Genomic DNA, 24,731 nt, shown 5'->3' with positions numbered 1-24,731 from the left:
ATTTCCATGCTAGTTAGTGCTGGCAAAACACACTCAATTACTTAGAGTTGTTATTGTTTACTTCTTTATTTTTGGATTGTGCAAACATAGACCAAAGTAATTCACATTTTCTGCCAAAAGACGTTTAAAAGTTTCACTTATGTGCAAAAAGATGATGACGAATGGTTTAGTAGTGTATTTAAGTCAAATTGAAATCTTTATCTACAAACATAATTTCAAACACATTAACACACTTAAAGTACAGTACTTATAAGTAGCAGCAAGTACACACTTTTAATAGATAACACAAGATCTCGAAGCGCACCTGAGAGACATCATACAGGAGTCCTCTGCTGCTCACCTGTTGGTTCTCGTGACGTCTGTCACACTTGAACAAAGATGCATTGTTGTGCCATTGTTACGCTTTATTACTCTGTAATCATCAGACTTTAAATAGTCAAATAAACAGTAAGAGCTCCAGGCTTCCTGATCCAACAAGCAAACACTCAGAGCAAATAATTAATGCTTGACTGTGCAAAACAGCTCCATTAGAAATAAATGTTCAAAAACAACACACATCAGAAATAAAACGGACTTATCGGCAAACACTTGTGAAATGCACACCAAAGTGAACATTTAAATTTTATTTAATTTTTTAATACCCAAGTGGGATCAAATTAGAGTAAACGGTAACATTTTACAATAAGGTATTATGCATTAGCTAAAACAAACTATCAATTAGCATTTTTTTTGCATCATTTATTAATCTTTTGTTAATGTTAGTTAATACAATTTTTTTTTTCATGTTAGTGTTTTAACTTATATTAACTTTTGATTTAAAAAATGTATAAGTAAATGTGGAAACGTACATTATTAATAAAGATTAATTCATGTTAACTAATTTAGTTAACTAACAAATGAAACCTTATTGTAAAGTGTTACCGAGAGAGAGCGAGCTGTTCCTGAAAAGATAAAAACATAATACAAAACAGCATTCTTAGAGAAACATTAAATATGTCAAACTGTATTGTTTAAACATGGAATAAAAAATAAATATACATCAATTTTGTTCAAACGTACTCGAAGTAGTTTATGCATGCAAAAATAATGTTTGTTTTCAAACCCGAATCATTTGATGCTCAAACAAACAGAGCAGTGTTTCAGCGGAGCTCGAGTGTTTGCAGAGAACTGTACACTCATGCCGCGTTCCAGGCAACCTGTAACCCGTGTTTTTCCAACCTTATACCCGTGAAAGTGCACTGGAACGGCAGTCCAACCCGTGACTTCCCACCCGTGAACTCGTACTAGATCGATGCACTCCCAGTTACGAGCTCTGACGTCACATAGCCCGTGAAACCAATCAAACCATACAAAACAACAATGACAGCCCCGGATGCAGTGTTTCTGCAGGCGGTACACGGTGAGAATACACTTTAGGACAATATAACGCTGCAGTCAAATTAAAAATAATGATTATAATAATACACACGATTATGTATTACAATGTTATGTGTCTGAAACAATAAGTATGTATATTGCGCTCAGGTACTTTGGCGTGACTGGCCTGGAACGCTACAAAGCCGTGAGTCGTGGTTTGAAGATGTGATTTACGTGCTCAAAAATCTGCCTGGAACGCAGCATCAGATTGCTTGACCATCATCTCTCTACATTAGATTGGATAGAAAAAATTATTTTAACACTGAAAATTAGGGGTGTGACGAGATCTCGTGCCACGAGATCTCGCGAGACTAAATATGACGAGATTTCTCGTCGAGTGAAAAAGCTGTCTCGCGATATCCCCATTAATATTCCACCGCTACACTCACATTCGCCTAAACTATCGTTTTGTTGTTTTTATAAAAAAATAAAAACCATTATAAACTAATGCAAAAGTCTGCTCTGCTCATCCAGCGCGAGTTGCCGTTGCAATCAGTGCAGCACGAATCACAGTTCACTGATCGCATGACGATGGCGGAGGATTCGTTGCGCAACAGACTAAAAACGTCTGGTAAATGTCTTATCATTTAGAATGCGCGCTCAGCACCGCTGCTCCCTATACGCGCGGTCACGAATTTGTAAGTGAAAGTAAAACACAAGCTCCCAAATTAGGCTGCATACATAAAATAATCCGTCTCCCAATACCCATCTCTGGACTGTTTATTTGCGGCTCTGGTCTCTGTTGGCACTGCGAATATTGAGAGAGCACTGTAACGTACAAAGGACAACAGACAAGGGAGGCTCCGTTTCTGAACTTATAATCGGAACGCAAGAACAACTGTAGAGACAAACACACCAGCCTCGTTTCTCTCGGCCTTTTCCCAACTCACCGCATTAACCCTATAACTGCCGGTGCAAAATAAAACCGCAATTTCACAACAATTATAAAGAGTCTGTGTGCTAACTTTGATTATGGTTGCACTCGCACTTATTGTTTGCACTTAATAAGACTAAGAGAAAACAGTTATTTATTTTTGTTATTTATACGGTTTTTATTTCTCTGTTACATGTGTGTTAAAAGGAGTTCAGTTAGGAGGTCACACACAGCCTCAATCAGAAGTTCTGAAAGCTCTTAAATGTACAGTAAGGTCTGAAGAGACTAATGTGAAATTATACAGGAGAAAAGCCAGTCAATAAAAACCTTTTACTTGAATATTGTTTTCTTTCAATGCATTTGATAATTCATACTCATAAAGTAGACCTGAAATGACATGCATTAGAAGATTATTAGTTAAAACATTGAAAAATGCACCTGCATACTATTTTTCCAGCCATGAATTTTGTCATTGAGGATTTCTGAAAAATTGTGCAAAAATCTCGTCTCGTCTCGTTCTCGTGAACCCAATCTCGTGTCTAGTCTCGTCTCGTGAGATAAGCGTCTCGTCACACCCCTACTGAAAATATTTTCCTCCCTTTTATCATCGTAACCTTTCAGTCTTGAGTTGAATGCAGTGTCATTGTGTTTCAGAGACATGTCATTATTTTCATCTGTGTCTGCGCGTCCATCAGCTGTGAGCTGGAAAATACGGTAACCTTTTGGCTCACAGGGTAAAAATATCAATTCCACTGAAGGTTCATGTGCCCTTACGCAATGTCATTTTCAAAAAGTGTCCATTCAATCCTTCCATCCATAAGCGTCGCAGGCCGAAACATACGGTGTTCTTCAGCCCGGCTGTCCGTGATGGCGAGTGACCCACGCTGAGCTACACAGCCTGGTCAGATATCCTGGAGATGTTGTCGAAGTTGTTGACTTGTGTAGACAGGGATTTGCGGCTGTCTGTACTGGTTCTCGCTCTGACTCTCTCCTTCGGTGTCTCGTCTCCACCGGAGCAATGGCAGATGAACGCCGCTTTAAACTCCTCTCGAAACTTACCTGCGAGAATACAGGATTTGATTTCAATTGTTAACTTGAACTAACATTGATACATTATTCTAAAGCATGTATTATCTAATGTTAATTACAGCATGCACTAGTATCTGTTAATATTATTTATGGACCTCGGCTAACATGAACTAACAATGGATAGTTGTACTTGTATTAATTAAAATGAAAAAGGGGATATATGTAAGATTTTCATGTATTAAGCACTTTTTTTATTGCCAACGTGTGAACAGCTTGTAAAGAAAATGAAAAAGCGAGATCTTCCCTGACTTCCTAGGTTGTCTATGAAAGCCTGTAGACTGACTTTTATGTGAAGGAAAATTCAAAGATGTTCACGAGCTCCCGAAAGCCTTTCTTCCCTTCAATGACACATGAAATGAATGCTTATGTTCAGGATAATGCCTAAAGAGCTTCTGTAATATCAGTGTCATGCAAAGAAAAGGGTTTAATTCAAACTATAGTCAGATCAATATAGTCTATAGTCTCAAATATGAACATATCCACGTCTCTATGATCAGATGATTTCTGAACTGATGTTTCCTCACCGCTGTCAGTTTGGTTGTGTGTGTATTTTGTTATCGAGAGGAAAGCGGAGCACATATTTACATATTCATCTAAACGTCACTTTCAGCAGCATCTGGATGTCCGTTAACAGTATCGATGAAAAGGTATTTCCAACCTCTTTTTACCTCTAAGTGAAGAATGAAAGATCTGATTAGCAATAGCGGGCCTTGAATCACACACTTAACTTAGTATGTTGCTTTTTTCTGGCAGTGCATTTTATATGCTGCTTTTTAAAAACATCAAATGCTCTTTTTAGACCTTTCAAATTCAAAATAAAATGTTAGTCCCAAGGTGACTGGTGGGATTAAACGGATTGATTTATTTTCAGTAGCTGCACTGAATCCTCTAAACTGCCCTATAATGTCAAAAGCTTCCTTGAAATGACCAGGTAATGATGTACTCCGTTATCAGAGCGGCACAAAGAGAATATTGCAATGCTAATGAATAAATAATTAGTGTGCTCGTTATGAATGAAAAGGTGCAGGATGTTTCCGGAGGGCAAACTGCATCTCAAAGCTTTGAAGTGTTGTGTGTGTTTGCAGGCAGTGAAGGGAACGACGGGTGTAATGCCTGAGTGTGACCAGCAGATGGAGGAACCCGCATACAGCGCAGTGCTTCTCATCTATACTGAATATACCTCTTATGTGACACGCCAGCTCTCTGCTAACAAGATGAGGATCTGAATCTGGTGTGTGTAAAGAAGGAAGACACTGAACATATGCAGTCTCCAGAAGCAGAAGTGCAGACCTCTGATGTAGCTGAACGTGTTGAAGACTCACCACTGAGGAAATTGTAGATGATTGGATTGGCGGCACTGTTGGCGTATATAAGCCAGTGTGAGAAGGTGAACCAGGCGTAGACCGTCTCTCTGTTGTCTGTGTTCTTGAAAGCGCCAAATACTCTGCGGATAACAGATAGACATAAACGTATGGAAGCTTGTTTACAGCACAGAATAAAAAAGGTAATTATATTTATCTCACAATTCTGACCTTTTTTCTCACAATTGCAAGTTTACATCTCACAATTCTGACTTTTTTATCTTAGAATTGAGTGATGTAAAGTTGCAATTGCGAGTTATAAAGTCAGAATTGTGAGATATAAACTCAAAATTGCACCTTTATATCTCACAAATCTGACTTTATAACACACAATTTGTCTGACACGCAAAAGTCAATCTTTTTTTCCTTAGAATTAAACTTTATAACTCGCAATTGCAAGTTTATAACTCACAATTCTGAGAAAAGATGTCAGAATTACGATATACTGTATTAACTTGCAAATGCGTGTTATAAAGCCAGAATTGCATAATATAAAGTCGCAATTGCGATTTATATCTCACAATTTTGAGATAAAAAGTTGCAAATATCATTAAAATGTTTTATTCTGTGGCGGAAAAAAGCTTCCATATGCAACTATCAAAAACAAAACATTTAGAATAAATAAAGCACATTTTTCAAATACAGTGGGAATCTCCTCTAACAATCCTTACAAAAAGCAGATTTTTAAACAGAATTTATTGAAGGTGTTTTCTTGCAGCCTTCATTTCAGCTCAACACATGCAGTCTGCAAAGCAGCTTAAACTAGTGAGGGGAAAATACTTGTCTACAAAATAAAATATTTTAACCCCACTAATTTAGCTGACTCAAAGTAGATCTGTAATAAACAAGATAGTGTGCATTATGTCATTATTGATAAACAAACACCAATTGATTGATCAGAACGCAAAGCTGAGATTGAGTTATGCGTCACTGGACAGAATGACCGGCCCAGACGTGGGAGAAGGAGCGTCCCGATGTGGGGGCACGGTCATATGCCGCATCCGGACAGAGGAAGGCCAGGGAAGGACCAGCGTTCCACGGGGGCCTGCTCTGTCAGGGGTCTGGCGACAGAGAGTGGCGAGGCTCGTAAGCGGCACGCACTGCCATCCGCGCCCTCTGGGGGCTCAAAGATGGGATGTCAGTTCTTTGGAGAAGAGGTTCTCCCCCGGCCCTCCACCGGGGGAAGGAGTGGCCCTGCAACCACTTCCTGAAAGAAATGCAACCCACGTCTGAGCTGCCCGTAACGGGAGCGCCACATCGTCTGATGATCAGCAGGCTGCGGGACTGGTACGGGCAGGGGCGCCTTCCTGCGACCACTTCCACGGCGCGGCGCGGTGCTGCTGGGGCCGGGCGGGAGGGGACGGAGGGGGCGGAAGTCGCAGGAGGGCGCATTCGGCGGCAAGCGGACTGAGGTGTCTGAGCCGGCAGCTGGCCGCGGGGTCAGAACATGTTTGGTAGCCTCAGTCTGGTTCTGGGCGGCCGAGAACCGTTGGGCAGAGTCCTCGACCGCGCCCCCGAAGAGGCCAGCCTGGGATATAGGGGAGTTGAGGAAGCGGGTTCGCTCAGCCTCGCGCATATCAACCAGGTTAAGCCAGAGATGTCTGACCACGCATGTGGACATCACCTGACCCAGGGAGCATGCAGTCACCTTCGTCGCTCGTAGAGCGAGGTCGGTGGCGGCAGGCAGCTCTTGGATGAGCCCTGAATCAGCCCTACCCTCGTGCATGTCATTGAGCACACTGAAGGATGGCAATAACATGCAGTGAGGCGGCAGCCTGCCCCGCAGCTCTATAGGTCTTTGCCACCATAGTAGACAAAAAACCTACAGGCATTGGAGGGGTGCTTAGGGTCGCCACGCCAGGTGGAGGCGCTGTGGGGACACAGATGTGTTGCCACAGAATACTCCACGGGGGGAACCCCAGTGTACCCTAGGCCGCTGCCTCTACAAGGGCAGAGAAGGCGGAAGAGGCCGCTAAGCAGTCGGGGAAAATCAAAGGCGACTCCCACGATCTCTTCATGCACGTCCGGGTAGAAAGGATTTGGGTTTACCGCCTCCCCCAAAAACCAATCATCAGCCTTAAGTGCTCGGGACATGGCAGAAGGTTTCACACAAGCCCGATACTCGCGGCGGCCCGGGAAAGCATAGCTGTCAACTCCGGATCAGACTCGTTATGCTAGCACACCCGAGAGTGGCAGCACAGACGAGACATCATCTCCAGGGGACTCCAGCTCACCTTGTGATGCGGCGATAGACATTATTTCATCAGCCGGGGAACCGAATGAGATCGCGGGCCCGCCGGCGTCCTCGAACGCGGCTCTGGTCAGCGAACTCATTCGGAACCGCGCGGGTTGCAATATGAAAGACGGGGTGTGGACCGAGGATATTTCGTCGGTTTAGTTCCAGACCTGCCGTCTTACGTCACCCTGGCCACCAGCCAAAGTAATCTCTCGCGTAGATCGGGGTGTGGATGAGGGGACTCTCGCTCTGATTGAGCTCATCGAATCTCGACCGTTACATTACGATGGTCATGTTCCCGCTGGGAGAACGTGACGTATCCACGAACGCTGTCTGAACGTGATCGAAGCCCAAACACGTCAAAACAACGCTCGTGCCCATCAGCTAAATCTGCTCGTCTAGAAGATTCTCGAAGATAGTCAGAGAATAGGCTGCAGGAGTGAAGATAACCTCTTGGCTCCTTAGCGAAGAAACATATCTGCATGTTGCGGCGTCCTTCCTTTTATACCCAGGCGGTTACGAGTTACGCCATGCAAATTCCGCAGACGCATGGCATTTCCTTGCCATTGGCTCGTTTTGTTTCTTTGGAAGATGAGAGGCTTCTAAGCGAACCCCATTTCGTCATCATTCGACGTAACGTCTCCGTTCCCTACTCAGGGAACGAGGGTTACATCCGTAACCGAGACGTTACTGCTTCATCCTTGTTTGTCACCTTGGTTACGGATTAGTGCCACCTGTGTCTAGTTTGGTTCCCTGTGTACATCCTACACTCCCTGTTTGGTTTTAGTCTCTATATCGTCTTTGTTTTAAGTTATGGTTTGCATTTGTATTCTGCTGAGATTCTCCTGAGCATTTCTTTTTTTGGATTAAAAGATTATTTATATTGAGTGACTATATGTGGTTAAGATTATATTGATTATCTGAGTGAATCGTGTTGGATTGCACCATACATCTAACAACCACATAGCAAAGCCCTGGTAAACACCCAGACAACTATTGGGTTATGATAGATAAGTACCACCTACTTTTTCTTCAATGCAAAAATCTAGTTACAATTTATTATTGTGGGTGAAATAAAGACAGTGAGACTCGAAGAGCTATATTCATTCTTTGAATTACTGCTAAAACATTACTAGAGGGAAATTCATTACAGATTCTTGGTTTGAACAGAACTACAAAGAGCCGCATAATTAACAGATATCATCTCAGCAGTCTGTCTCATGCCTTTAAAAACGGCTCACATTACTCATAACAATGTATTATACTACCATAAGGCACTTTTTGAATTTTTTTTTACAATGACAATGTTTACTGTTGAGTTAACCAAATGCCAAAAGGCATTTCTACATCCTACAGAGTTAAGTCATATGTGTATATATAGTTTATATATATATATATATATATATTATATATATACAAATTTGTTCTTCAAACACTTTCTAACCAAAGTGTAGAGGAGTGAATCTCACAAGAACATGCCTAGGACAAATTTTACCCCAAAATTAAAAGGACAAAGATAAATCCTTTGCATTAAGAAAATGAAGCCAATTTTAGGATAATACATCCATCCATTCATTTTAACATTATTTTCATGACCAACAATGACATTTATATTAAGTGTCTTTACAATGTACCAACATTTAAATTAATCATTTGATATAGTGCACTTATTGTGTACATAAATTTTTGTCATTGTACTTATTTTTAAAAGCTGCAATTGCATCTATAATTACACTCTTGACCTTTCCTTACATCTTAACCCACTCTTAAACCCTTAAACCGACCCACACCTGCCCTAACCTTACCCGCATCAGCTCAATAGCAGCACAAGTGTTTTAAAAATATTATTATTATTATTATGTAAGAATTATTAATATAATTATTTTGTTGATGTAAGGACAAAGTAAATACACCTAATATAAAGTGTGACCCAAACGATACTGTTACGAACTGGCAGGAATGAAGCAGAGAGTGAATCCAATCGCAAGCACTTTAATGATCCAACAAACGAGTAATCCAGGGTAAATACAGAGAACAAGGTACACGGAACTAGGAACCTCGCAACATCAAACAATAACCGACAGCCAACAACTGAAACACAGGGGTTTAAATACACAGACAAACAAGCTAAACAAGATAACAAGGGGGCGTGGTTAATCAGAAACACATGGGGAGACTAATCAAGAAAACGGGGAACAGCTGAACATGAAACAAGACACATGGCAGGATAACATGACAAACAGGGAATCACATGACAGACAACAACAAGGAACAAAACACAAAACCCACACCGTGACAGATACATATATTATTAGTTTTTTTAACTCATGATAGTGTGCCTTTTATATGCTGATTTAAAAATTATTTAAAAAAATGTGGATCACAGTTGAGAATAATGAGAATCACAATAAACCCTCTCAAAAAGTCATTAATTGGTATTAGAATAACATCTTGAATGGTCCTAAAAATAAGCCTGTTTTTTAACTTTGTTGCCCAGCCGTGTTCTTGAGCGCCGTAGTGAGCGTCACACACAGACACCGAGGCGTAGGCTCTTACCTCTTCATGATGTTGAGGACACTGATGGGCAGGTAACAGAGGGCGAACACAAACAGCACCACCATCAGCATGCGGGCCGTCTTCCGTCGGGCTTTCACCTGTTTGACCTCCGCTGAGACGGTGCTGGTCCTCACCTTCACCGCTTCTCCCGAGCCGCCGGCGTGAGCGGAGCACTGCAGAGACTTCCACTTCCTCTGAAGCACCGATGACGTCCCGGGAATCTGCTCAGGGATGGAAAATAACTGTCATTTTAACTGTAAAAATGCTACAGTAAAAAACTGCTACCCAGCTAACAGAAATATGTTCTAAGATTGTTTTGCTAGCATTGCAATTAAAGCCGGGTGCATACTGGCCATGAGTTGCAAATCCTAAAAGATTCCTCTGATCCTAGGCTAAAATCTGAAGTCTTTGATCGTCGCTCCCATTAATGACCGTTGCGATCAAAGTTGACCAGAACTTCTGTTCTCGCTGTCAAAAGATTTGGCTCACAGTCCTGCAGTGTGACTTCTCCTATCATGACCGTCAAATTGTCTTTGTTTTTCAAGACAAGCCAGGACCAAAATGAACATTAGAGATTTGTTTGTAGCCATGCATTTCAATCCCGTGTGTAACACAGCTCACCGTCACCGAACTGTGAACGTACGTGTCTGACATTAATGACAACTGAGATCTTACAGTGTGACGTGACTTACAGCGATGATCATGTTCGTACAGTCTGACACGCATCGTAAAGGACTATAATAAATCGGATAGTGTGATAATCACTTAAATCATGAAAACGTTATTTCCGAGTGTTCTCTGAACGGTCAAAACGACCGTTTTGAAACATGGAAACGTTTCATTTTATTTCGCAAACATTATAGAAATGTTACTTTTGATAGTTTTCTGAACATCTGAAACATTAGATAAACATCCAGTATCAAAAAAAAAATAATGTTCCATGAATATTGTTTAGGGAATGTTTTTGTGCTAAAGTTTTGAGAACATTATGAAAGGCCGGATGACCTTGAACAAGCGTTCTATTAACGTTACTGGAAGAACGTTTGTTCATAACTTTGAGAAAACCTTGACAGAACATTAGGGAAGTTCTGAGAGCGTTCCCTGTTAGCTGGGTAATTGGTTAATAATCGATTCCCTTACTGTATACGGGCGGAAAACTGGCTAACACTTTATTTTACAGGGCCATAGCTACATTTGTTACATGTATTCTGCATAATTACATCCAACTAACCCTACAACAGACCTAATCCTAACCTTATAGTAAGTCCCTGTAGTTTAATAACATTACAAATGTATAATTACACTGTAACAAGGACACCTTAAAATAAAGCGTAAACAAACAGGGCATTTCATGTGATTTTAAAGTAAAACACTGTTAAACTGTTAAAACTGTTACCAAATCCAAAACTTCCATCTCAGTTACAATGCTACTTTAGACAAGGACATTATGCAACCCACTACGCTTTCAGAATATACAGGAAAATGCTGTCATTTATAAACGGTTCAAATGCAGTTCAGCTTAACTATAATGTGTCAATAAGTCAAGAATGCTTACATACCTGTTGACACCAGAGCTTATGACAGATCTGGATGTATGCCAGGACCATCAAACATAATGGAGCAAAATACGTGACAATGAAGAAGCAGGTGTGGTACACTTTAGGGTAGATTTCATCTGCAGAAGAGAGAATCAGTTGCAGAATCAGTCAGTTGCACACGGCACTCTGTACGTAAAAGCAGGTTTATAGATAAAGTAAAGTGAGTTTTTAAGGCATTGATGGACTTTTTATCTCAGCAGGAATGCTTTATTGACCAATCAGCATCCATTATTCCTACTTATAGTTAATTGCTTCTCCTTTCTTGAACATTCTACAAATTGAATGTTGCACGACCTTATTAAACCTTTTCAAATGGATTTCTAATGGACTTGTTGTCAATATATATTTTTTTCATTTCAATATAATGTTCCTCAATTAAACCTAATTTCATCCATTGCTTAAAAAAAGTGAAAAGGCACATTCATTTCACTTTCCAAAGGCCTTCATGATGTGTTTTATGTATATGAATGTATGACTTATATTAATTCAAGTCAGAGCAAAAGAGATTTTGGGCCCTATCTTGCACTCGGTGCAAATGACTTTGTACACCGACGCATGTATCATTCCTATTTTGCACCCGCGCAAAGCGGGCTTTTCCGTCCACAGACGCACGTCGGTAAACTAGGAAATGAAGTTGCGCTCCCTGGGCGGGTCGGCGCAAAAAGGAGGCGTGTTTCGGTGCAAACTTTCCCTCATGCTATTTTGCAGTTCCAGAAAACAATTGCGCCACTGACCAGAAAAAACCTAGTCTAAAGTCAGTGGCGCGTTGCGCGTTGGTCATAATGCTATTTTAAGCGCGCATGCTTGGCCATAATGTAGCGGGTGCACAACGCGCATACACTTTGATTCTCTCAACAACACAGATGCAGCAGTTTTTATTTTTGCAAATCATACATTATAACAAGGAAAAATATTAACACATGAGGGAAATCATTGTGGTGTCCTTGAAGATGTAAAAAAAATGTAGTTTTTTTCCTCCCACGCCTGTTTAACCGACGCTGATTTGGGTGGGTTTCTCCCATCCCCATACAACGTCACTTCTCTGTCTTTCACGGTCCTGACAAGAACTCGGTCTCCTCAGCTGTGAACCGCTCCTGGCGCGCCTGGTAAATCCGCCGTTATAATAGCAATCCGCCATGCAACATGCGCTCCTGCTCTTAAAGGGAATGTGAGATGACGCTCTGATTGGTTTATTTCACATTACGCCCAAACCACACCTATGAATAATGAAGCTACTTCAGACCAACCTCTTTTAGATTTGCGCCAGGCGCAAGAGGCATTTATCCCGCCGGGAAAATAGCAACAGCGCCGGGATCCGCCCACAAAGTTACTTGCGCTTTGCGCTTTGACACTTGCGTTTCAGATCGTTAAAATAGGGCCCCATATGTTTCATGTTCCTTTGATATAAACTTGAGGCTTTCAAACTGAAAAAAAGAAGATATATATATAAGAATATATGGTAACACTTTACAATAAGGTTCATTTATTAAACATTAGTTAAATGTATTAACTAACATGAACTAACAATGAGCAATACACTTGTTACAGTATTTGTGAATCTTTGTTAATGTTAGTTAATACAAATCCAGCTGTTCATTGTTTGTTCATATTAGTTCACAGTGCATTAACTAATGTTAACAAGATTTTAATAAAGTATTAGTAAATGTTGAAATTAACATGAACAAAGATTAACAACCCCTCCTTGAACTGCCACCTTAACGTGGTGGAGGGGTTTGAGTACCCGAATGACCTTAGGAGCTATGTTGTCTGGGGCTATATGCCCCTGGTAGGGTCTCCCAAGGCAAACAGGTCCTAGGCGACGGGTCTGACTAAGAGCGGTTCAAAATCCCCCTTATGATGGACAAACATCCAAGGACCGTGACGTCGCCCGGTATGGCGCAGCCGGGGCCCTACCCTGGAGCCAGGCTCAGCCCGAAGAAGTGACGTGGGACCGCCTTCCCGTGGGCTCACCACCTGCAGGAAGAGCCGTAAGGGGCCGGTGCAGAGAGGATTGGGTGGCAGTCGAAGGCGGGGACCTCGACGACCCGATCCCTGGACACGGAAACTAGCCTTAGGGACGTGGAACATCACCTCGCTGGCGGGGAAGGAGCCTGAGATGGTGCGTAAGGTTGAGAGGTTCCGACTAGAGATAGTCGGGATCACCTCTACGCATGGCTTGGGCTCTGGAACCACACTCCTTGAGAGAGGATGGACTCTTCACCACTCTGGAGTTGCCCATGGTGAGAGGTGACGGGCTGGTGTGGGTTTGCTTATAGCCCCCCAGCTCAGCCGCCATGTGTTGGAGTTTACCCCGGTGAACGAGAGGGTCGTTTCCCTGCGCCTACGGGTCGGGGATAGGTCTCTCACTGTCGTGTGTGCCTACGGGCCAAACGGCAGTGCAGAGTACCCGGCCTTCTTGGGGTCTCTGGGAGGAGTGCTGGAAAGTGCTCCGACTGGGGACTCTGTCGTTCTACTGGGGGACTTCGAGGCGGCAATCCCTGAACCCGGTGGTGGACACCGGAAGTAAAGGATGCCGTCAAGCTGAAGCAGGAGTCCTATCGGGCCTGGTTGGCTTGTGGGACTTCTGAGGCAGCTGACAGGTACCGGCAGGCCAAGCGGACTGCAGCCCGGGTGGTTGTGGAGGCAAAAACTCGGGCCTGGGAGGAGTTCGGTGAGGCCATGGAGAAGGAATATCGGCTGGCCTCGAAGAGATTCTGGCAAACTGTCCGCCGCCTCAGGAGAGGGAAACAATGCCCTACCAACGCTGTTTACAGTGGAGGTGGGCGGCTGTTGACCTCAACTGGGGATGTCGTCGAACGGTGGAAGGAATACTTCGAGGATCTCCTCAATCCCGCCGTCATGTCTTCTATTGAGGAAGCAGAGGCTGAGGGCTCAGAGGTGGACTCGTCCATCACCCTAGCTGAGGTCACCGAGGTAGTCAAGAAACTCCTCGGTGGCAAGGCACCGGGGGTGGATGAGATCCGCCCTGAGTACCTCAAGTCTCTGGATGTTGTGAGGCTGTCTTGGCTGACACCCCTTTGCAGCATCGCGTGGCGGTCGGGGACAGTGCCTCTGGGATGGCAGACCGGGGTGGTGGTCCCTCTTTTTAAGAAGGGGGACCGGAGGGTGTGTTCCAACTACAGGGGGATCACACTTCTCAGCCTCCCTGGGAAAGTCTATGCCAGGGTACTGGAGAGGAGAATACGGCCGATAGTGGAACCTCGGATTCAGGAGGAACAGTAAGGTTTTCGTCCAGGCCGTGGAACACTGGACCAGCTCTATACTCTCTACAGGGTGCTGGGGGGTTCATGGGAGTTTGCCCAACCAGTCCACATGTGCTTTGTGGATTTGGAGAAGGCATTCGATTGTGTCCCTCGCGGTGGCCTGTGGAGGGTGCTCCGGGAGTATGGGGTCCGGGGTCCTTTGCTAAGGGCTGTCCGGTCCCTGTATGACCGAAGCAGGAGCTTGGTTCGCATTGCCGGTAGTAAGTCAGACTACTTCCCGGTGCATGTTGGACTCCGGCAGGGCTGCCCTTTGTCGCCGGTTCTGTTCATAGTTTTTATGGACAGAATTTCTAGGCGCAGCCAGGGGCCGGAGGGTGTCAGGTTTGGGGACCACGCGATTTCGTCGCTGCTTTTTGCGGATGATGTTGTCGTGTTGGCCCCTTCACACCAGGACCTTCAGCATGCACTGGGAAGGTTTGCAGCCGAGTGTGAAGCGGCTGGGATGAAAATCAGCACCTCCAAATCCGAGGCCATGGTCCTCAGTCGGAAAAGGGTGGCTTGCTCACTTCAGGTTGGTGGAGAGATCCTTCCTCAAGTGGAGGAGTTTAAGTATCTTGGGGTTTTGTTCACGAGTGAGGGAAGGATGGAACGGGAGATTGATAGACGGATCGGTGCAGCTTCTGCAGTAATGCGGTCGATGTACCGGTCTGTTGTGGTGAAGAAGGAGCTGAGCCGTAAGGCAAAGCTCTCGATTTACCGGTCAATCTACGTTCCTACTCTCACCTATGGTCTTTGGGTCATGACCGAAAGGACAAGATCCCGGATACAGGTGGCCAAAATGAGCTTTCTCCGCAGGGTGGCTGGGCGATCCCTTAGAGATAGGGTGAGAAGCTCGGTCACTCGGGAGGAGCTCAGAGTAGAGCCGCTGCTCCTCCACATCGAGAGGGGTCAGCTGAGGTGGCTCGGGCATCTGTTCCGGATGCCTCCTGGACGCCTTCCCGGGGAGGTGTTCCGGGCACGTCCCACTGGGAGGAGACCCCGGGGAAGACCTAGGACACGCTGGAGAGACTATGTCTCCCGGCTGGCCTGGGAACGCCTCGCTGTCCCCCCGGAAGAGCTGGAGGAAGTGTCCAGGGAGAGGGAAGTCTGGGCATCTCTGCTCAGACTGCTGCGCCCGCGACCCGGCCCCGGATAAGCGGAAGAAGATGGATGGATGGATGGAAAGATTAACAAATGCTAAAAAAGTATTGTTAATTCTTAGTCAGTGTTGGTCAAGTTACTTGGAAATAGTAATTAGTTACTGATTACTGATTACTTCTCCAAGAAAGTAATCCAGTTACTTTACTGATTACTTATTTTCAAAAGTAATTAGTTACTTTACTAGTTACTTTACTAAGTTACTTTTCAAAAACATGATGCACGACCTGAATGCTGTGCAACGCATTCTCATCCCAAGGCGTCACATACTGACGCTTTTGCCAAAGCGTCTACATCTGACGCACATGGCACCCTTTAGCGTCAATATAACACGCTTCGGTTATGGGTAGGTTTAGGTCTGGGGTAGTGTTAGGGTTAGACCACTAGGAGGCGCCATATATCTGCGTCTCATATTGACGCTAAAGGGTGCCATGTGCGTTGGATATAGACGCTTTGGCAAAAGCGTCAGTATATGACGCCTTGGGATGAGAACGGGCTGGAATACGCTATAAAGTAATAGACCTTTCAGCCTAATTCTATTCTTTCTGCATATTCCATCATCTAAAATGTAATCAAATGAAACACTCTCTTTTTTTAAACTTGTTTTATTAGTTTCAATATTTTAACTTTATGGACATTGCATCAAGCAAAAATTAAATTAAATGCAACAGTCTCAGACTTTTGATGAACATTTAAACCTATTTTCTGCACATTCCACCATATTTTAATGAAATAAAGAAAGTCCTTCGTCCTTCTTCTTGCTAGGTGCTTGCTCAGATTTGAGGTGGAATTTTGACTTCTCCAACAGGGGTCCTGTTTCTAGATCAGGATGCTCTCTGCACACGCAAGGTCTCTCGCTCGCTCTCCCTCTCTGCGGGTGCGCGTGCGCTACGCGGTCTCTGTCTCGCATGCACGCTCGCTCTAGATTCCGGGAGATTTAAACTAATTTGCGGTATAACTAGTCGATCACGAGTAGGGATGCAACGATTACAGATTTTGTAAGTACGATTATTGTCTGAGAAATAATCATGATTTAACGATTATCGCGATTATTATGCATCAATTAATTAACACAACACTACTTATGTATATCACATGAACACTCAACACTAGATTTGAATGTGTTATTTATTGCTGCCACAACACAGTACAAAATTATAAAATGACAAACAATAATCAATCTCTTCCTTTGGAATTAAAGAGAAGTGCTTTGTACACATCCAGCATTTTTCTTTTAAAAATAACAAATTAAGTCAAAGGCTGCAGGGCTCTTTGATTGAAATAGATCACAAAATTATTAAGTGTTTAGTTTGTTCTAAATTTATTTTCAACCTGAGGTAGAAAACTTGAAAACATGAAAACAATATCTTGTTGGTATTTGACATAAAAACATAAATAATACTAATAAATCCCAATGAAAATAAGAATAAACAAAGTATTTGGCTCTATTGAATTAAATGCAAGCTAAATATTATGCCTATGTATTTCTTTTAAAGTCCCCATGAATTCAAATTTGACCATACTTACTTTGTTTGCCTAAATTGATCGTTTTGTGGTGAACAATTCATCCATGCAAGTCAATCCACACAAAAAAATTTTTTGGCTTCGTAATCTTTAATCAAAATCTGAAATTTCCCCTCCCCTCTGCGTTGGAGGACCTTGCCTGATGACGTAGGTTTCACGGTTTGGGCGTCTTCTTAACATCCATAATCACGCCCCTCCAACTGACAATAGACAGGCTGAATGAAAACCCCTACTTTTCTAGATCCAATCAGGTGCTAGTTGGGAAAAAAGCCACGCCCACCATTTTGCCTCATTAGTATTCCGTTTCTCTCGGAAATACGTCACAACACTGGAGAAAAGTCGTTTGCAACTTCCGGTTCACGGGGACTTTAAAAGAAAACAAATATAGTCCAAATGTTATCCACCAAAATTATTGTACTTATTTTAATACTCTTTTTTAATTATTAATCCAAATTCTACATGTGCCTTTAGAAAATCATCTAGCCTATTATAATCTCATTATTTTGGTTTGTTTGTTTGAAGTTTGAGTAAAATTTATAGAAAGAAACTGAGAACATCTCTCATGCAGTGTTATTAATAACTGAAATGCAGTTAATTTGGTAGTCCTATAAGTCTACACGGCCCTGATCTTATGTTAGTGTTTTACACCGGGCATATTACAACTACAAAGCCTAACATTTACTCAACACAGACAGGAGAAAGCAATAGGATATTAAGTTAAATGTTCACTGACTGAAACTCTTGAGAGCACGTCACATTCTGTTTTCCACAGACTTGCGTAACCAAAACGTTCCGCTGTTTTTTTGTTGTTGTTTTTTTTACGTTGCACTGAAAGCTGAAAGTTACACGCCGCGTTCTCCTTTTTCCAAAGCGCTAGGGCGGTTAATTGCGCTCCGGTAGCGTTTGTCGTTGCTGTGTTGGTTCTTGTCACTTGACCCACGGTGCGCTTGCGGCATTCTGAAAAGTTGAGATGTTTTTATCTCGATGCAGCGCGGACGCGTCGCTTCCATTATGAGCGCGCATACCGTGCGCCTACATTTGAAATGAACTTGAGCGCGCAAAAGACGCGATCTGTGAACAGGCCCTTAAGGCGTTCTTTCTGTGGAAATAGAGCGTCGCTGCGTAGTCCCTCTGCCATAGTGGTTGACGAGCACGGCACTTTAAGCTGGTGCACCGCTGGTGTAACTTGTTTTCGTTTTGTGTTAGGTGCAAAAGTTCCGTTCCATGCAGAACACTCGGTGTAGCATAGTCTTTACGATTAATTAACCGTGACGTTTTAAAGCGCGGTTAATTGTGAAATCCGGTAATCGCTGCATCCCTAATCACGAGTGGCTGAACAGGTAGATCTATAGATAAACTCATCTTTCAGGCATTTGACCGACCGGGTTGACACTTCAGCGTGAGAAATCGGGGGTGTGGCGTGTGAGACCAATCAAACGCGTGTCTCTCTCCCGCGCTCCATGTTGTCTCTTGTTCAACACTACACATTTTGGTGTTTACCACTGACTTCGCGGCGCTCATACGTCATTGTCACTCACGCACGACTCATGGCACGAGACAGTCTCACAAAACAAAATGACGGTTAACGAACACAGTAACGCAGCCTGCTTACGGGGAAGTAACAGTAATCTAATTACTGTTTTTGCAATTGTAATCCCTTACTTTACTCCAGTGGTGGGCCGTCAGGGCCAGCAAGGCCTTCTCTGCTGGCCTAAACACTATCAGAATCACTGACTTGCACTTTAATATATTTTTTCCATGAATGAGTATTAAATTATTCCCAATAGTTCATTCTCTTAATTTTATAGCTTTTCTCTTGGTTGCGCTGCTTCCAGGAGTGTATGTGTATTTTAGCGCTTTTATCCAATCATATTTCAGCCATCATGCGTTGCCAGGGTCAAAGAAATCCAGTGTTGGGGAGTAGTTAACTACAAGTAGCGACGCTACTAACTTAACTACATTTTTCAGTAGCTTGGCAGTAGCTCAGTTGCTTTTTAAACAGTGTAGCTTTTCCAGTAGCTAACTACTTTTTGCAGCAAGTAGCGGTGTAGCGCGAGCAAAAGCTACATTGCGTGTTGTTGAGCCTGCGCAAATCAGCGCGATGCAAGGATATTCTTCTTCTTGTTAGATTACAAACAAATTTTTTTTTGCCATTACCGCCACCTATTGTTTAATCACGCATCTTGCGGCTAACGGTTCACTGACGTACAGAAGACCTCAAGCAAAAATTTAAGGACGCACATACAGGTGATTAATGGTCATTTGAAATGTATTAACCCTTTCATGCATGAATTATGATAACCTCAGTCAGGATTTTTTTTTCCTATGTGTTTTTATTGCTCTTAGGGCATGAAAAACAAGATTTGATTTGATGTTTTTTTTTTATTTGATTTGATGTTTGTTTTTTTTAAGAGATTTTCAGGTGTCCACTTGAGTGGACAGCATGCATTTATAGTTTAAACTGAAGAGATACTATATTAAACATAATACAATAATCAAACAGATAAAGTATGTGTATTTAACAAACTAATCAATACAATTATATCAAATCATGTGAAAACTATAAAATATATACAAAAAATATAAATTCGAAATATTGCAAATGCAATTGAACTTCATACAAGTTGCACTTCGTGTATCTTTGATATCAGAACATGAGGACGTGATTCCATCAGAAATTTCTACAGCCTGTCAAGGTACAACAGTGGAAACCACTCAGATGATCCCTCCAGTGTGCCAGAGTATGTCAATTTACCTTTATTAGCTGATAATTCTGATTATGTTCAAGATAGACACTTCTAGCATAGGCCTCTTCTGAGAAAACCTAGCGATACGTATTTATTAGGGCTGTCAGTTAAACGCGTTATTAACGGCGTTAACCAAACCCATTTTAACGGCGTTAATTTTTTTATTTTTTTTTCCACATGCTTTTGCAACAGGACGCGGCATGCGCGGCGCTGCGCTATGAAACCCATTCATTTCAATGGCTTGCGCCGCGCGAGGACGTTTTGAAAGCGCAAGCGGATCTAGCTTGACCGGAAACAAAACAACAGTTACGCCGCACACACTTGTTTGGGCTTGCGAGCCGGATGCGCGAGCGCGAATCTCTCTGCTCGCGCGCGGAATATAATGTGCCGAGCACGAATCTCTCTGCTCGAGTCGCGCGCGCTCTCAGATACACGCTGCTCTTGTAAGAATTTTCTCTGGGCTCGCTCAGAGAATATGTGCCTGCACTTAAAACGTGTTCAGTGCAATCGCGAATCTCTCCTCTTCCCCAGCTAACAATTTTAGGTTATAAGAACGTTTTCATAACGTTCCCATTAAGTTATAAAAACGTCATTTCTGAATGTTATAGGAACGTTCAAAAGGTCCAGTTTTGAAATGGATGCCAATAAGATTCTGAATGGAAAGTTTACTTTTAAAAAGTTGCCAAATGGTTCCATTGACAAGACCAAAGTGATCTGTGTGTTTTGTCGTTGTGAACTGATCATCATCGCAGCACCTCCAGTCTGAATACCACTTGATGATGATGGCCAAGCGCACACACACACACACAGCTGATGCGAATTCTCCGCCCCCTCGTCAATATCAGGACCTAGCCAGTATTTCTTTCACCCTTTTATTGATGGACAGTGTTACATTGTGTGAGAGATTATTTGCTCCAAGTGTGAATGTTTTAGTGTAAAAATTGTGCAAATGTTTTTTATTGAAAACAATATTGGCATATACTGTTCAAAGCAAGCCGATCTACTTTTCCATATTGATAAGAGCATTAAAATGAGAAAAAATAATGGGACAAAAAGAAATCAAGAGACATTTAGAATAGATAAAAATGTGCGATTAAATGCGATTAATCGCGAGTTAACTATGACATTAATGCGATTAATCGCGATTAAATATTTTAATCGTTTGACAGCACTAGTATTTTTCAATCTCATCTGAAATTAGCAGTGTTGGGGCATGCATAACGCATTCAGATTACTTTTTTGATGTTACAAGTAAAGTAATGTGTCACAAGTAACGTGCATTACATAATCAGATTTGTTTTAATGTTACGAGTAAAGTAATGTATTACAAGTAACATGTATTACCTAATCAGACTACTTTTCGATCTAACAAGTAAAGTAATTAATTACAATTAATGTGCATTACGTAATCAGATTACTTTTTGTTGTTACGAGTAAAGTAATGCATTACAAGTAACATGCATTACGTAATCAGATTACTTTTTGGTGTTACGAGTAAATAAAAGCATTACAATATAGTACATTACGAAATCAGATTACTTTTTGATCTAACAAGTAAAGTAATGCATTACAAGTAACATGCATTACGTAATCAGATTACTTTTTGATGTTACGAGTAAATAAATGCATTACAAGCAACATTCATTGCGTAAACAGATCACTAATGATCTAACAAGTAATGCATTACATAATTAGATTACTTTTTTGATGAAATGAGTAAAGTAATACATAAGTCACATAAATTATGTAATCACATAACTTTTTTCGATGTCAATGAAATTAACATTCTAATAATACAAATACATTTATTTACAGTAAAAAAACGTCACTGCAGATTAAGTATTTTCAAAAACAATATTCACAGTATAAGTATGAATTGTAGCTGAAATATAGCCATTGATGCATGAGGTCCACTATAGTGGACAGGTGATTAATCAGATTTTTCTCCCAATCTAAAATCAAAACTTGGAAAATTTTACTGTCATATGACTCATTAGATATTGCTTGATGCTGCAATATTTTTTTTACCTACAAGAGTCTCCTAGGATAGAAGGAATGGGTGGATATTCTGGAGCTACTTGGCATGTCTGACTGACCATTGGCCATCTTGGTTTGGAGGGGGAAAAACTCGAAACACAACGGCTTGCAACTTGGTTGCAATGTATAGGATGATCCACCAGGGTCCACTGAAGAGATTGATGTGCAACTTTGCCATCAAAACCCTTGCAAATTCAAGAAAATGCTTTTTTAATAGCTGTCCACTGTAGTGACCACTACGCATGAAAGGGTTAATTATCCTGCTTTGTTGCCAGTGGCGTAACGAGCCAACACCGGGCCCTTATGCAGGATTATCAAGGCGGGCCCCCTACAACACGTGATGACGCAATGTCCACGAGTAGGCTTTTGCATGCAATACGCAAGGAACTGTTTACACCTGGCCACTTCATGCTTTTTCTGTGATCGTATAGCTATCCGATCGTGAAAAGACCAGGTGTAAATTCCCTTCGAAACGCATTCGAGACGGATTTGAATCCGGTCGCTCAAACCACTTCAGGAGGTGGTCTGGGCCGCATTCCAGACGACACTGGACAAGTGTAAATGCATCTGGTTGTTGAAACCACATATGTCAATTTTACTCCTCTAAAAATGCTAAAAAAAATAAACGTGTGAGAGCGTGTTATAGGCTATATGTCATAGTCAGATATGACGACGCTTCTGCAACAACACGCATCACCGCAGATGAGCATCTATTCATCAAGCCAACGCACAAACTATCGCAAATCAAAGTGAAAGTAAGTCGCAGACGCTCGCTTAACACACAATCATCTTCATTAAAAGTAAAGAAACGAAATGATCTTACCAGCACTGTTGCCGCTCTCTCTAATTGCGGTCTTCGATTTAGAAATTTTAGCTGATGATCAATAAAATGCAGCTTATCTGTTGCTTTCGGTGACGTGAACTCTATTAAATCTGCATATAGCGCGGAAATTGAAGATCGGATTTATATTATATCTTATATTGCAAAAACACATTTATGTGACCAGCTGTAAATGGAATCGTTTTGATAAATCAGTAGCTATCCGATCTGAGAAAACGCATGAAGTGGCGCGCGCGTGTAACGTTAAATAGCCGACCCGGGATTCCCCAGTCCCAGCTCAAAACAAATTACACCAAAATCCATGATTGTTCGTTTCACACATGTATTTAAAGATCTGTAAAATATGTTGTTGTCATTATTTATTTAAAACAAAATCGTGATAAAGTAAAATGCGATCAAACTAAAAGTAGTAATATGCGATAGGGGGCCCCGGCTGTCAATCAATATCTTCCAGTCAAGCGGGCCCCTGATTGGTCCGGGCCCGTAAGCAACCGCGTACCCTGCTTACCGATAGTTACGCCACTGTTTGTTGCTCTCTATGTTACATCAAATTTCTATTTCTGATTTAATTACATTGAACCCCCATGATCTGTCCGCCAGTTTGGTAATGAACATAAAAGACAACTAAAGTTTGCATCATCGTGTTTGTCAGTTGAACAAAAAAATGAATCTTAGTTTTTTTATCGCACGACAAAAGGCTTTGATCTAATTAAATTGGTGTATAGATTTGTTGTGACTGGTTTCAGAGTGAACCGAACTGTGCTCACAAGCAGCTTGTGATTGCGAGCTCCATCACTGCATGTGAGCGAGTTTAACGTGCATTGTCAGTGCCACATGTGAGCGGTTGTTCAAAGTATTTTCTTGCCAAAATGCAACCATCTCACAATCGGTATTTTCGAGAAAAAGTCTATACATGCAATTTACGTTGGATGTATATTTTGTTCTTGCAATGTTATTTGTTGCAATTTTGCACTTTTGACACACAGTCTGAGATATTTAAGTGTTGTGTGTAATAAAACAATAAAAATCATAATTGTATTGCATTGTTTTAAACACTAAATATTTTACTTAAAACATTCCTGACACTTATTCAGTTATTTATAATATATGTTGTTCAAAAAAAGCAAAAGTAGTTTCAATGTAGCTAGCTACTTTTTGATCGTAACTTGTAGTGTAGCTAACTACTTTTCCAAAAGGGTAGCTTGACTGTAGTTTAAAGTCCCACTCCGATCATATTTTGAGCTATTTTTAAACATTCCCAGTGGTCTTTAAATTATGATTATGCCATTTTTAGCCAAAATCACAAAACCTGTGCCGTTTTCTGGGACTTCGCTTCAGCAGAGCGGCAGTAGCTCATTAGCAATTCGCCTCTGCGTTGTGGGCGGAGCCGTTGGCACGGAGACGCCCCTCCCCCTGCCCGTTGCTGAGAGCTCTGTCTCTCCCGCTAGCTTACACCCCCAATACCTGTGGGGCAACAGTATTATATACACGTTAATTATTATTATCCGAAGTTAATCAAAGTTATCACCGATCATTATTTCACTCCAAGACGTCGCGTGTGGAGACGCCCAGTGGAGTTACTACGTCACAACTCCAGTCGATTTTAGCCAGCATTTTAGCGTCTGCTACTGATCCACAGCCATTTGAATGTAGAAATACTCAGAAATACAACTTTGAGCTGATTTTTCTCAAGATATGTCCTCTAACATCAGAAAAATGCCACAAGAACATGTTAACACCTAGAAAAACATTGTTTTCATCGGAGTGGGTCTTTAACTACTTTAACTTACGAGTAGCTTGTAGCTTGTCAAACTACAGTTTCAAAGTAGCTTCCCCAACACTGAAGAAATCTGCCCTCAGGCCTTCAGAATCGACAGTGCCTGTGGCTTACAAGGAATGGCAATGAAACCGTTGCTTTAACCAATCAGATAAGCAGTCAGATCAGATTTCGATTTGACTGCAGCGGGGCCATCTAGCAGGCATACAATAACGTCGGCATTTTCACGTTCTTTGATTGGATGCTTAGAGCGC

The 24,731-nt window shown here is 42.0% G+C and overlaps 1 protein-coding gene across 1 annotated transcript in view; it reads right to left on the bottom strand.

The window, feature by feature from the left end:
- Positions 1-3,140: 3,140 nt before the first annotated feature.
- The window catches only part of hcrtr2 (hypocretin (orexin) receptor 2), a 59,664-nt gene continuing 38,073 nt past the window's right edge, over positions 3,141-24,731 (bottom strand). Inside the window, exons 4-7 of the mRNA XM_056260163.1 lie at positions 11,092-11,207; positions 9,533-9,753; positions 4,702-4,823; positions 3,141-3,349 (exon numbers count right to left, since the gene is read on the bottom strand). Coding sequence (XP_056116138.1) covers positions 3,180-3,349; positions 4,702-4,823; positions 9,533-9,753; positions 11,092-11,207 — 629 coding nt within the window. The 3' untranslated portion in view covers positions 3,141-3,179. The remainder of the gene's footprint in view (positions 3,350-4,701; positions 4,824-9,532; positions 9,754-11,091; positions 11,208-24,731) is intronic.

This window comes from Rhinichthys klamathensis, unplaced genomic scaffold, assembly GCF_029890125.1.
Source record: "Rhinichthys klamathensis goyatoka isolate OS25496 unplaced genomic scaffold, OSU_Roscu_1.1 h1tg000174l_1, whole genome shotgun sequence".
In the NCBI taxonomy this organism is placed as follows: Eukaryota; Metazoa; Chordata; class Actinopteri; order Cypriniformes; family Leuciscidae; genus Rhinichthys; species Rhinichthys klamathensis.
Note: the sequence above shows the minus strand (reverse complement) of the source record. Positions and strands in the feature narration are given on the sequence as shown.